Source organism: Anabrus simplex, chromosome 12 (genome assembly GCF_040414725.1).
Source record: "Anabrus simplex isolate iqAnaSimp1 chromosome 12, ASM4041472v1, whole genome shotgun sequence".
Taxonomy (NCBI): Eukaryota; Metazoa; Arthropoda; class Insecta; order Orthoptera; family Tettigoniidae; genus Anabrus; species Anabrus simplex.
The window spans coordinates 37,049,036-37,062,928 of record NC_090276.1 but is presented as its reverse complement, the minus strand read 5'-3'; the positions used below and the strand labels follow the sequence as shown (position 1 = coordinate 37,062,928).

Genomic DNA, 13,893 nt, shown 5'->3' with positions numbered 1-13,893 from the left:
GCAGTAAAACTCAGTGCCAGCAGCTAATAGCGTTAACACTACAGCGGTGGACTCTATAATCATACTGCCAACCAGCAGTGAAGGTTGTGTTAATATTTGTTAGGTGGAGATGAAGTCCGAGGTCTTAAACATACCAACAGTCATAATGTGAAGTCCTAAGATTTTTGACTACCTTTAAAAAAAAAAAAAAAAAAAAAAAAGGGCTACCTTGGCCGGTAATGAACACATGAACTTGGGATCATTATTTGGTCGAACATTCTACCTTCAACTTTAATGGTGATGATAAAAGGACCCCTTTAAGAGCCCTGTTGCAGATAAACACTACTGGATGATTTAATAATAATAATAATAATAATAATAATAATAATAATAATAATAATAATAATAATAATAATAATAATAATAATAATAATAATTCCAGACCACCCGACAGAGATGAGATCAAGCGCCATATTGCCCGTCTCAAAAATAACAAAGCGCCGGGGGAAGACTCAGTAGTAGCAGAACTATGGAAATATGCCCCAGAGGAATCACTTGATATCTTGCAAAAGCAAATAGAAGAAATTTGGACCAAGGAGACCCTACCCGCAGATTGGAAAATAGCTTTGATCCATGCATTACACAAAAAAGGCAGCATGAAGAACATCAACAACTACAGAGGAATATCTTTGCTACCCATGACTTACAAAATTCTATCACTTGCCATCCTGGAGCGTTTGGAAGCACAACTCGAACATCAAATAGGTGAATACCAAGGAGGGTTCAGAAAAGGTCACTCAACAGCTGAACAGATACAAAATCTCAAAACGATCATCAGATATTGTACACTAAGGTCCAAGCAGTATGTGTCTGTCTTTGTGGACTTTAAGAAAGCGTACGACTCCACTGACCGGGAAGTCCTGCTAAACATCTTAAATGAATTTGGAGTTGATTTGAAACTGCTGGCATTAATTAGAGCCACCCTGACCGACACAAAATCCAAGGTGAAGTTCCACGGATGTGTCTCGCATTCCTTTGACATCAAAACAGGAGTCCGACAAGGTGATGGGCTATCCCCGATACTCTTCAACTGTGTTCTTCAAAAGATCATCGGAACCTGGCGGGTGAGATTACAGGAAACCAACTACAGTCCATTGAGAATAGGAACCAAATCCAAGGGGATTGCAACAGACTGCTTAGCATTTGTCGATGATATTGCTGTTCTCTCAAACGACATAGAAACCGCTAGAGCTCAAGTTGAAATTTTAAAGGAAATTGCCGAACAAACTGGTTTGCAGATATCGTTTGAGAAAACAGAAGTAATGACTAACATCAAAGAGGCTCCACCAAAACTCCATACAAAATACGGGGACATCACCCGAGTAGACAAATTCAAATACCTGGGTGAGATCATCATGAAAAATGGACTGGACAAAGAAGCACTTCAGGAGCGAGTACGCAAACTGGAAATAGCCTTCCAAACATCCCGCACAATCTACAACAAAAAATGCCTTTCCCAAAACACCAAGATACGTCACTATGAAACAGTTCTGAAGCCAGTAGTTCTATATGCAGCCGAAACTCTGTCTCTAAATGCCAACAAAGGACTCCTTGAAGAACTGGAGAAAAGAGAACGCAAAATTGTGAGAGGAATCTTGGGATCAAAGTACAAAAATGGAATCCATCAAAAGAGATCCAACAAGGAAGTCTACAGCAAAATAGAGAAAATTACCGACACAATCAGAAAAAGACAGACATGATTTTACGGTCATCTGAAAAGAATGGATGGAAGAAAGTTAACTAAAGAAATCTTTCACTTTTTTGATTCAAACCCCAAAACTACAATTCCCTGGTTTAGAAATACCAAAGAAGACCTGCAAATGCTACATATCTCAGCTGAAGACGCCCTTAACAGAGATCTCTTCCGCAAGAAAATATTGACGAACGGGCTAAACCGAGACGAGCAACTGAAGAGAAGATACGGTGCCCCTTGGACAGAGGAGCGTAAGCAGGCCCACTCACAAAGAATGAGGGAAATTTGGGCTCTAAAGAAGGCCAAGTTCAGTGTCAAATGCAACAAGACTTAACGTGGTCCTTGATGGCCCCAGCGAATTATATAATAATAATAATAATAATAATAATAATAATAATAATAATAATGTTCTACTAACTAATTTTTACGGTTTTTGCAGAATCTGAGGTGCTGTAATTTTGTCCTGCAGGAGTTCTTTTACATGTTTATAAATCTACCAACACGAGGTTGTCATATTTCAGCCCCTTCAAAACCAAAGAATTGAGCCAGGATCGAACCTGCCAACTTGGGAGTGAGAAGGCCAGCGCTCTACCATCTGAGCTACTCAGCCCAGCAATGAATGATTTTTAAACCTACCAAATGAAATGACATTTTATCAAGAGTAAAAACAAAGGAAGCAATTACGGAGTTAAAAACAAAAGCTGGCAGTTTTACATGACTTGATATGGTACTCAGGGCAGTCGACACTTAAATTAATCATATACCACTGAAGCATGAAAATCTGTTTACCTACTTAGGAAGCAAAATCATTTCAGATGGCAAAATTTCAATCAACATACAGAGTACAATTGCACAGGCAAAGCAAGCATTTTAACAAGAAAAGAGTGCTGCTTACAACAAGAGGCATGGCCTTGTATGGCTATACAGATCAGAGAAGACATACAGCAGCCTCATATGAAGAAATAAAGAGACAAATGGAGAGGAATGGAGTAGAACTGCTGCCAATCAATGTTCAGGTTGAGAATTACGAGAAGCACAGGTTCCTCCAGTTTTGCATGGAATACGAACCACATCGATTTAACTTTTTATCTTAAAAATTCCACGTGTATTGCCAGGATTTGAACAGAAGCAGCCGTAGTGAGAAGCCAGAGAGACTATGCCACATACAATCACAACCTCCCAAGTTAATAAAGCAAGCAGAATATTTTAAATATCTTGAATCGATGATAAATGAGGAAGGAGGATGTGAAAAGGATTTTAGATAAAAATCAAAGCAGGCTGGAGGAAAGGGAGAGAAGTGTGTAGAATTGTGTGCAATAGGAAAATGCCTTTAAAACTAAACATTCAAGTTCAACAGTGATAAGATCTGTAATTACATATATGTAGCAGAAACATGGGCAATAAGGAAAAGAGAACAGGATATGTTAGAAAGAACAGAAGGGACTAAGAAATTAATATATTTGACAAGGAGCTAGTTTGACTATAACCACAGAAAAGATAAAGGAGAGTAGGCAGATAGCATGGGCATATTGTAAGGAAGGAGGAAACGGAGGCCATGAAGAGAGCAGGCCTATGGAGTAAACCAGTGACAGGAAGATAGAAGATGAGGTGAAAGGACAGGATCATGGATGACCTAAAAGAGAAAGGACTGCAGAAAGACTAAGCAAGAGATATACATAAAAAAGGATAAACTTGTTGGAGCCAACCCCTGAACTAGGATAAAGTGGAGAACAAATCTACTTATAGTATTTTCCATTTTTTCTTAATTTAATCATAATCAAGAATAACAGTATCCTGTTCCTGGAGTTAATATCTTTTATATTTTGAATGCGCTGAGATCAGTCTTTTAAAAAGTTTAATGGCACTATGGGCAGGAAATTCCTACCGACTAGGTAGTTGGTAAGTACAGTTTATAGGTTAACTTTCTGACTAAATCATACTACACAATTCACTTTCTGACATAAATATGTCTTATGGCTGGGGATCATCTAAAAATTTGGGTAACGTGACACGACAAAATATGTGATGGAAGTGTAACCATAGTCACCGTACAGGCAGTGATGTAAGGTATGGCTGGAGAGTCAGACAATGTTACCTAGCAACCATGAAGGCTATGTCTTATGGTTGGTTGCCGTCCGACTCGTTGGCTGAATGGTCAGCGTACTGGCCTTCGGTTCAGAGGGTCCCGGATTCGATTCCCGGCCGGGTTGGGGATTTTAACCTTCATTGGTTAATTCCATTGGCCTGGGGGCTGGGTGTTTGTACTGTTCCCAACATCCGTTCACTTCACACACCACACATAACACTATCCTCCACTACAATAACACGCAGTTACCTACACATGGCAGATGCCGCCCTCCCTCATCGGAGAGTCTGCCTTACAAGGGCTGCACTTGGCTAGAAATAGCCACACAAAATTATTATTATACGGTTGGTTGCCATCTGAAATTAGCAGCCTTTGATGGATGTGTGGTTTGAGAAGGAACTCGAGGGCAGAAGACCATGACGTCGACCAAGAAAGAGATGGATTGATCAGATTAGAAATGATCTAGCTAGACGAGGTCTGGATTTGCAGAAGGTTAAGGAAGAAGACAACTAGATGTCTTAAGACAATATTGTTTTCTAAGACGAGTTTCCTCGTTTACCATGCCTATTTGAACATTTAAAAAATATGAATTCTGGTTCATCATAGAATGGAAAAATTGCCATCATTCACTGTTACTATGGCAGAAAAAACACAGGGATGGGGAAACACAAACTTATTACTAACATTATTATGTTCATTGAACTTCACCAGTGGGCAAGTGCACAAAATAATAAGAGAGAGAGAGAGAGAGAGAGAGAGAGAGAGAGAGAGAGAGAGAGAAAAGAGAGAGAGAGAGAGAGAGAGAGAGAGAGAGAGAGAGAGAGAAATTGCAGAGGTGAATTAGGGAGACTTAATACCTGCTATAGAATGACAAATGATTTTTAAGAAATTTCTGCTTCATAATGAACCAAGTTGCTATACAAAATAAAAGGGGTCTTGTACTACAGAACGCTTTTGAGAAATTGTGTTAACAAATGTGTTTAAAAAAAAGCAAAATAGAAAAAGCAAAATACCAGCCCTCAAGCACCAGGTATTATGCATGTATTCCCTATGTAATAATAAAAATAAATATAATTCATGAAATCACAGACAGAACACATCACACTGGTTCTAACAAAATTCTGTCAAAAAAACAAACAAAGAAGTTTGATTATTTGAGAAAACTTCAAAAGGATCTTCTCTGTTGTCTGTCACAGGAACATTTGTCAATGACCAAGACATGAGGAAAAAATTTGTCATAGCAATGTCTATAATAAGCAGCATTATTTCCATTTTTCTTTATTTGTGCTATAGTTAACAGAAACAACTGTACATAACTAAGGATGACTGATACAGTCCGTCAATTTCACATACATGTGGTTTTCACACAATATATATATAAAAATTTGCAGTTTCACAAGTAATCTTGTAATTTAAACTATATTTATTATCTTCAGATGCATTTCAAATTTGTGCACTTGTCAAGTGCCAACAAAGAGGAAAAATATGATACTTTTAAAAAACAAGCAGCCTTCAACAAAACTCCAGAATCTAGGATTGTACAGAATATTTCATCATTATGTAAGACGCTGTAGTTATATTTCCATGTCAAAAAGTTTCATAAAAGAATTAAAAACACTATGTAAATTAAGAAATTGAGTTTGACGTCAAGTCTCAAGGAGTTTGGATTTTGCAAACAAAATCAAAATCAATAATCTGAGATATATGGGAAATTAGTAATCTTTCACAAACCTGCAAAATTCGGCACAACCAAATGAGAAAGAACTTGAACATAAGGGAGGGAGGGAGGCGGGGATTAGAGAGGGAGAGAGAGTGGGTTTATTTTCTTTTTCTTTTTACCTTTTTTCAGGAACAGTTGTGTCATTGTCACTGCAGCAATAAAGACTCAATTCCACAGCTGTACATAAAATGTGAGAAAAAAAAAAAAAAGAAGCAGCACAATAAACAAGTTTTCTTGTTCTTGTTAAACAATAGCCAAGAGTCGTTCTTCACCCAAATGCACTGTAGTATATAAAGACAAACAAAAAACAAATACATGTTATTCAGCAGACAAGCTCATAGGAGATACGGTTCTACAAAATATTGTGAACTACTCATCACACAAATATTTTCTTCCTCTTAAATATTGCTTCGAGGATCAGCTATAAAGATGACTGTACAGTGTAGTTCAGGTCCTAAAAATATGGACATCCGACTTCCATTTCCACCTCACCATCACCCCTGACACAAAGAAAAGAGAAATGAAACAAGCAAGGGCACGAGAGGTAATCACTTGTTTCTTTATTTCAAAATGCACTCCAAATTAACGTCAGATACACAGCTGTTATTAAAGAGAGTCAGAAGCTTCATGTCATTGACTGTGCCGTTCTCACTTTGATTATGGTTTAAATATCAGCCAAAGTTATTTCTATATAATTATTGTAAACTGGCCAGCTTCTTGTCCAGAAGTCAACAAACTTTGAAATCATTTTAGACAAAGCAAAACATTCCTTATATGTGAATTCATGACAGAAAATATATATTATGCAATTATTATAGCCATATCATCAACGAATATTCCACAATTATATTTACATTAATTCAGGTGTCAGAGAATCCATCACAAACCAATGACATGTAGGAAAACATAGATGTGCATCACTCATCTTATTATTTCGTAACTGGTTTTAGGCGTTCTTAGAGCAAGCAGAGCGAATAGCACAAAATGTAGAGGCTATATCAATTTGAATATATTTTCGTATCAGGAACCAAATGCACAAGGTAAGGTCAGGTTTTTTCTCCCCCCCCCCCCCCACTTTCCAATTTAAAAAGACCAATATGACAAACTCAAAACAAATACTTCCAGGCTTGTATAGTCCATATGGCTTTTGAGTTACAATGCAAAAGAATGTCATTGAAAACCCTGTCAAACAGTGTTTTGAATAAACCTGTTTCTATAGAAAAGCTTCCACTATATACACCAAAGTTGAACTACAACTGTCCGTTTCTATAGAAAAGCTTCCACTATGTACATCTAAGTAAACTAAAACTGTCCCTATTCAGTATTTAATAAGTAGAAATGTGGAATTAACAGTGTGAAAATGACAAAATAGTGATTTAAAAAAAATAAAAAATAAAAACAAGCAAATAATACAAAACAATCCGTTACATATGTATGTATATATATATATATTTATACTTTGCATTTTCAGGTATGTTACAACATAAGTACAGTCAATACTGCCACATAAATTCTGGAGTTAAGAAGAAGAATAAGAAGTAAGCACTGATATATTCTTGCTAGTTAGTGCACAGGGTTGGTTTTTATTGATTGCATTCACAATACAATGGGTTCAGTTTGACTCTACAGATGAACAATGAATGATAACCTGACTGCCCAAAGAACAACTTCATTTCAGCTTGTCCCAAGCAACCGTCTCATCTAATGTTTTGTCTCTTCTGCTTGCTTGTAACCATTTTAAAAACCAGTCCTTTAAAAATGTTGACTTAGCACCAGGCCTTTTCAACTTTCTTTTTAATTATTATTATTATTATTATTAATATTACACTTAACCTGTTGTTACTCCATATAAAAGTAACACTGACATTATCACTTAAGAGCTTTGGGGAATTTTTTGGACAATTTCACACCTTAATTACACAGCAAATATAACAATAAATAAAAGTTCTATGTTTTTTTTTCATTCCGTTATTTCACATGATCATATTTTTAGGGTTAATTAATCTTCTTTTTATTATTCAACTCCAATTCTCCAAGTTTCTTCCAGAGCTCATCTCGTTCTTTCTCACGTTTCTTCTCTTTCTGACGTTCTGCTTTGTAGGAAGCTGTGAGCTCATCGAAAAGCTTGCTATTCATTTCCATAAAGGTTTTGAGCACATTATATACTAGTGCTACAATGGTTTGGTTCCAGTGCTCTTTACTGATTCGATATAAAGCTGGGAACATAATTGGCATTATTACAAGATTATTTTCTTCAATCAGGCTCATGATGTATTCATTATTCCAGAAGTACAAAGCACGCTCAGCAACTTGAAAATGGGGGCTAGACACACATCTAGAAATTTGTCTGAACAGCGGCTCTTCAATTTTAACAAACTGTGATGGTTCAATTACATCCAGAATTTCTTCAATTTCTCCCAAGAACATGACTTCCTTCTGGCTGCATGTCCTAGGCCAATACCTGAGTAATCCTTTGACTACTGGCTCTGTGAGCAACGGATCCTTCTCGAGGAACTGCACGATACAGTAAGCCAGTTGTGCATGGTACAGAGACAAACATTTCACCTTGTGTAATGGCAGCAAGACTTTAACAAGAAATTGCTTGTGTTCTGCCTTCAGTGGCAAGGCAAAACCATTGATGATGCTTCCCAAGATTTCCAACAGCTCACCAACACCGTTGAAATGTTCCGTTTCATATACAAACCTAAGAAAGATGTTATTAATTTGTTTGCGGATGAAAGCACGGAGCCCCAGGAATTTTCCATAGATACGATGCAGCACGGTTTTCAAGAAGTCGCGTTCACGTGGATCTTCACTATCAAAGAGATCTAACAACTGAAGCACAAATTTTTGATCGATCACTTTCTTGCCAATGGTGGGTTGAAAATCTGAAGACTCCAAAAATCGTAGGAAAAATTCGTAAACCAATTGTAGGTGCGGCCAAGATGCTTCTAATGTTGGATCATCTTCTTCTGGATCAAAATCTGGATTTTCGCTCGGTGGGAGAGTTCGGAATAAGTTGGCCGAGATCATTTTGATTATCTCGGGATAAACAGGTTCTGTTAGCACACCTCGTCCAGCTGTTATATAATCAATCAGCTCATTTAGAGTGGCTCGCTTTATTTCTTTGCCTTTCAGGTCGGCCACTGGGTCCATAAAATCGAATGCCACGCAGCATTGCCGCAGTTTGCGGATGAACAGCTCCTCCTGCTCTGCAGATGGGACATCTTTCAGTGGTGGGAGAGCTTGCAATTCCAAATCTGCTGAATTTCTGTACCTAGATGATCCCTGGGATTTCTTAGACTTTTTCTTGAGGGAGCGCTTTGCAAATGGGTCAATCCTATCCACAAAGGTGCCTGAAGACATGATTTCTGCAGTCTTATAATACTTTTAAAACACCTCTTGTTAACCTAGTATAACAGAACCCTCCTGACTGGGCATTACATTTAAGTTATACATTATAACCTACCATAACTAAATAACTTTTCCTCAATAAGAGTATTTGTTAATGCCTATTTTTCTGATAAAAAACTACAAAATCAAATAATACCACCTAATTACATTAATGCACATCCAGTTTTGCTAATTGCTTTCTTCTGATATCAAACATAGACTCCTTATATATATATATATAAATTCTAAATATGGGCATTTACGGCAACTATAAACATTTAGGTTTTGAAACTAGCATGAGTTCTTTAAAAAATTGTACCCGCAGTTAATACATATAATATGTGTTGCACAACCGATCAGCTTCTTAGTTATGACCTAATTAAAGGCTTTACAATATTATGTAACACAATATAAAATCAAAGACACTAATTCATTCATATTTCTTCAATAAAGGTAATATTATTCTCTACATGCAACGCACATTGCAGCTGTTCATTTCACAGTGGCAACAGATTGTGACTGTTTATGTTACACGAAGAGCTGTTCCACTTCAGACAACTCCCAAGGTGGAGAAGCAAACGATGAAGGAACTGCTTGCCATGAACATCATCTGCTGTATTGCACCTCGTATCTTCATGACGATTTCAACAGTATACTGAAGACAAAGAAAAGGATATGCTTTAAAACACATTCACAAAGAAGAGATAAATGAATGAGAAAAACAGAAATACTTCCACAACATGCAAGAAAAATTTAATTACAGCTACATTCCTACAAAGGAAGAGACAAACATTAAAAAGTAATTTATAGTTCCTCCCTTAGTGGATTAATGCACTGAAGTACAAAATAACTCCAATTATTCAGAGTTACTGGGGTTTGTTATGATCTGGATATGCAGAAATACACATACGGTAACTGGGTCAGATCTAAAACATCAGTCTGATAAAATGTTACTGTTTTGGGAAACTGCAGCAGGTTACTACAAGTATTCACCTCTTAACTGGGCATGATGAGTTAATTTGTCGATCAATTGCTATTACCCCATGTAATAATGAGTTAACTCAGCTATAGCCTTCAAAAACGGTTATCTGCTGGGCCGAATGTGTTACCTCGTCTGTTTTTATTGCTGAGTGTGGTTCTGTGATCGCTTTATAAATGTCAATAGGTCCCAGACTTGCTGTGCTGCACTGCAGGCCAATATTTCATTTAACTTTCTTCTGTACATAATTGCTAAGCTTGCTCGTTTGGATGATGAAACTATTCTTCATTTTATGATTCAGATGACAGATCTTTGGATAGCCAGGATAACACAAGTGGTGAAACTCAGAGTAAGATTGCTTCTATACCATTGTACCCAGAACGGCAAACAACCTTTCCGTCAGTAGTTAAAATTGAAATAATTGATAGAGAGATTCAACCTATTCAATACAAAAGAATAAGAAATGTAGTGAATTACATTATTAAATGGGAATGTAATTCACTACATTTCTTATTATTTTGTATTGAATAGGTTGAATCTCTTTATCAATTATTTCAATTTTAACTGTAATATTCTTCAATACGGAACAATGAAATTTTTAACTTTCCGTCAGTAATCGGTCATATGCCTTCTCTAAATCTATGAAACATAAATGTAACTGTCCATTCCTCTCATAGTGTTTTTTCAATTACATGCCGCATACTGAAAATCTGATCCTGTCAGCCCCTCTGTGGTCTGAAAGCACACCAGTTTTCATCCAACTTATAATCAACCACTGATCGCACTCTCCCTTCCAAGACGCCAGCGAACACCTTGCCTGGTATACTGATAAATGAGATACCTCGAGAGTTAGTTGTTTCAAGCCTTCCTATTCCTTTGCTTACAGACACGTGCAATTACTGCTTCTGTCCACTCACCAGGTACCTTACTAACATTCCATGCTAATCTTTTTACTCTATGAAGCCATTTCACCCTGGCCTTCCCCACTATATTTCACCAATTCAGGTCTAATTTCATCTATTCCTGCTGCTTTATTTACCATCCTTTTTATTTCCTCAAATGTAATTTCACCAACATCATCGTCTTTCTCCCAATGAACGAGGTTGTTTGCAACATCACCAGGAAGTTTTCCTTTCATGTTGAGAAGATTTTCAAAATATACCTTCCATCTGTCCAGTGATTCCCTGGGATCTATCATGAGTTTATTGGATTTACCCAAAACACCAAGAATTTACTTTTTCCTTCCCTTTCTTCTTTATTACTGTCCAGAAAGGTTTCCCTACTGCTTGACCTCGCCTTTCCAGGTCATTACCAAAATCTTCCCACGACTTCATCTTGGATTCTCTTTCTTTCTTCTACATACAATTCCCTGTCTGTGTCAGTTCTTCTTTAGAGCCATTTCTGATAAACCTTTTTATGTTTACAAGCTATTCTCACTTTTATCATCCACCAAGATGTTTGTTTTTCCATCTTTACACACAGTTGTTCCTAGGCATTCCCTTGCTGGTTCTATTAAAGCATCTCTGAATGCTACCCATTCTATTTCTATATCCTGAACCTGCTTACCGTCTACTGTTTGGGACTTTTCACTAATCATATCCATGTACTTCTAATTTTTTCCTCCTGAAGATTTTCTACCCTTATTCGTCTAGAGACAATTTCACTTCCTCTATCCTACGACTGGAGATAGTTCACTACAGATCAGATAGTGGTTTGTATCATCGAAAAATCCCTGGAATACCCACGCATTTCTGACAGATATTCTACTCCACACTCTGTCCTCCCCTTTTTAACACCAGTCAAATACACTTTATAATATCCTATCTCTTCCTTGAAGCAGCCGATGACCTAGACAAGCATCATCATCATCATCATCATCATCTTTGACTTCCGTTATCTCCCCTCACCCGAATATCATTTAACTCGTAACACATCCAGATGCAACCACTTTGCTGATTCAATCAGTTCTTTTTTCTTTTTTCCACGGGCCCCATTAATACTGATAGCTCCCCATCCGATTCCATTTAGTTCACAAAGTTGTTTCCGAGGAGTCCCTCGCCTGGCAAATGAGAGTGGGAGTTCGTTATTCCCATAGGTTCAAGGCTTACTTAAAACATTCTGAGTGTGCTCTGTGAATATTCTGTGAAGCACGATGCTACTTTTACTTACACATAGTTCCGGTGAGGACCTCTCCTGTAACGGGTTAGGGACCATCAGTGGATTAGACTAGCCATATGAACACATGGAGGGCCATGACTCAGAATATGTCCAAGATGCCCACTCACATTCCATAGCAATTGATCTCCTGACTCTCAGGACCACTTAGTAACCCACTCAGCTGTTGCCCATGGTTTACAAACTAGGATGACTACAGTAACCAACACCATAAACCATACAAAAATCAAATGATCATAAATACACTCATGTTCATAAAAAAACAGAACACCTTGAAAGATTACAGATAGGAAGTTCATATTCACAGGACATGTCCATTAGTCTGTTCTGCAGAAACAATTAGAATTTCAGTAAGCTAGGTTGAGCATGTGTCCTGTTGCCTAGTAGGCACTGGGTCCTCTATACGCACTGATAACTTGTTCTATGTATGATGGCATTGGCATGTATAACGCACGAATGGCGTCCTGGGGTATAGCCATCCATGCTGCAATCACCTGGTTCCACAGTTCATCATTGGTGGCTGGCAATGGGTCACAGTGCTGCACCTGTCGTTTCACCATATCCCACCCATTTTCGATTGGTGACAAGTCCGACATCCTGTGACAACAAGAAGGCATGTGTTCATGCAGCAACATGTGGTCGCGCATCTTCCTGCTGAAATATGGCATCTGGGGTGTCATGCAGAAAGGGTATGGCTACGGGTCACAGGATGTCATTTAAGTAGGTCAAATTGGTCGCAGTGCCCTGGATACATACCAACTGTGATTTGTGGTTGTACCCAATAGTACCCCACACCATAAGGCCTTGAGTTGGTGCTGTATGTCATGTGCGAATGCAGTCAATGTGATGTCTCTTTCCCTGTCTGCGGTGAACCAAAATGCGGCCATCATTTTCAAACAAACAGAATCTGGATTCGTCCGAAAACACTATCTGCTGCCATTCCTGTCCCCAGTGACATTGTTCCATACACCATTGCAGGCTAGCATGTTTATGCACATTAGGCAAAGGTAGGCGGAGAAGTGGACGACGCACCGGTAACCCAGACCATAACAAATGGCGACGAACTGTCACTCCTGATAGTGTACGATGCGTTAAACTGTTCCACTGTTAAGCCAGAGCCGATGAGGAGGTAGATCCGACCTGCAATGCCATTCCGATGAGGTGTCAATCTTCTCAGGGGGTGGTCTGGAATACTTGTCGTATTCTATGGCCTTCTGCAAACCTTTCTGTACACACCAGCTACACTGCCGACACACTTCATCCCACATGAGCAACAATTTCCCGGATGGTTGCACCACGTTCTCTCATGTCAATAATTCGCCCTCTTTCAAACTCATTTATTTGACGGTACAGTTCTCGCATATGTCTGCAAGGCATCTTGCATGTCTGCTCAAGCCACACTGATCCATTACCTTTGGTTTATTGCGACAAGAGCCACAGGCACATTTTACCAGTCGGTGGTGGTGCGTCGAGATATCGATGTGGACCTTGAACCTGAGGGCCGACATGGTTGAAATGCTAATCATTTCTACAGAACATACTAATGCGCATGTCTTCTGAATACAAACTTTCTATCTCTAGTCTTTCAAGGTGTTCTGGTTTTTATGAACATGAGTGTATGTCTCTCGTTCATGGCCATCCATCAACAAGTGCTAATTTCAATGACCACCAGCCATAAGACATAGCCTGCACAGTTGCTAGGTATCACTGTCTGGCCATCCATCCATACCTTACATCACAGCCTGCATATATAGTTGCTAGGGTTACACTACTTTCACACATGTTGTGACGCTAACTTCTGTAATGCA

At 38.3% G+C, this 13,893-nt stretch overlaps 1 protein-coding gene across 3 annotated transcripts in view; it reads right to left on the bottom strand.

Annotated features, from left to right (window-relative positions):
• Positions 1-6,072: 6,072 nt before the first annotated feature.
• Positions 6,073-13,893, bottom strand: part of wdb (widerborst) — a 74,666-nt gene continuing 66,845 nt past the window's right edge. For all 3 annotated transcript variants that reach the window (XM_067156714.2, XM_067156713.2, XM_067156715.2), the window contains exon 2: positions 6,073-9,586. In XM_067156714.2, coding sequence (XP_067012815.1) covers positions 7,534-8,904 — 1,371 coding nt within the window. In that variant the 5' untranslated portion in view covers positions 8,905-9,586 and the 3' untranslated portion in view covers positions 6,073-7,533. The remainder of the gene's footprint in view (positions 9,587-13,893) is intronic.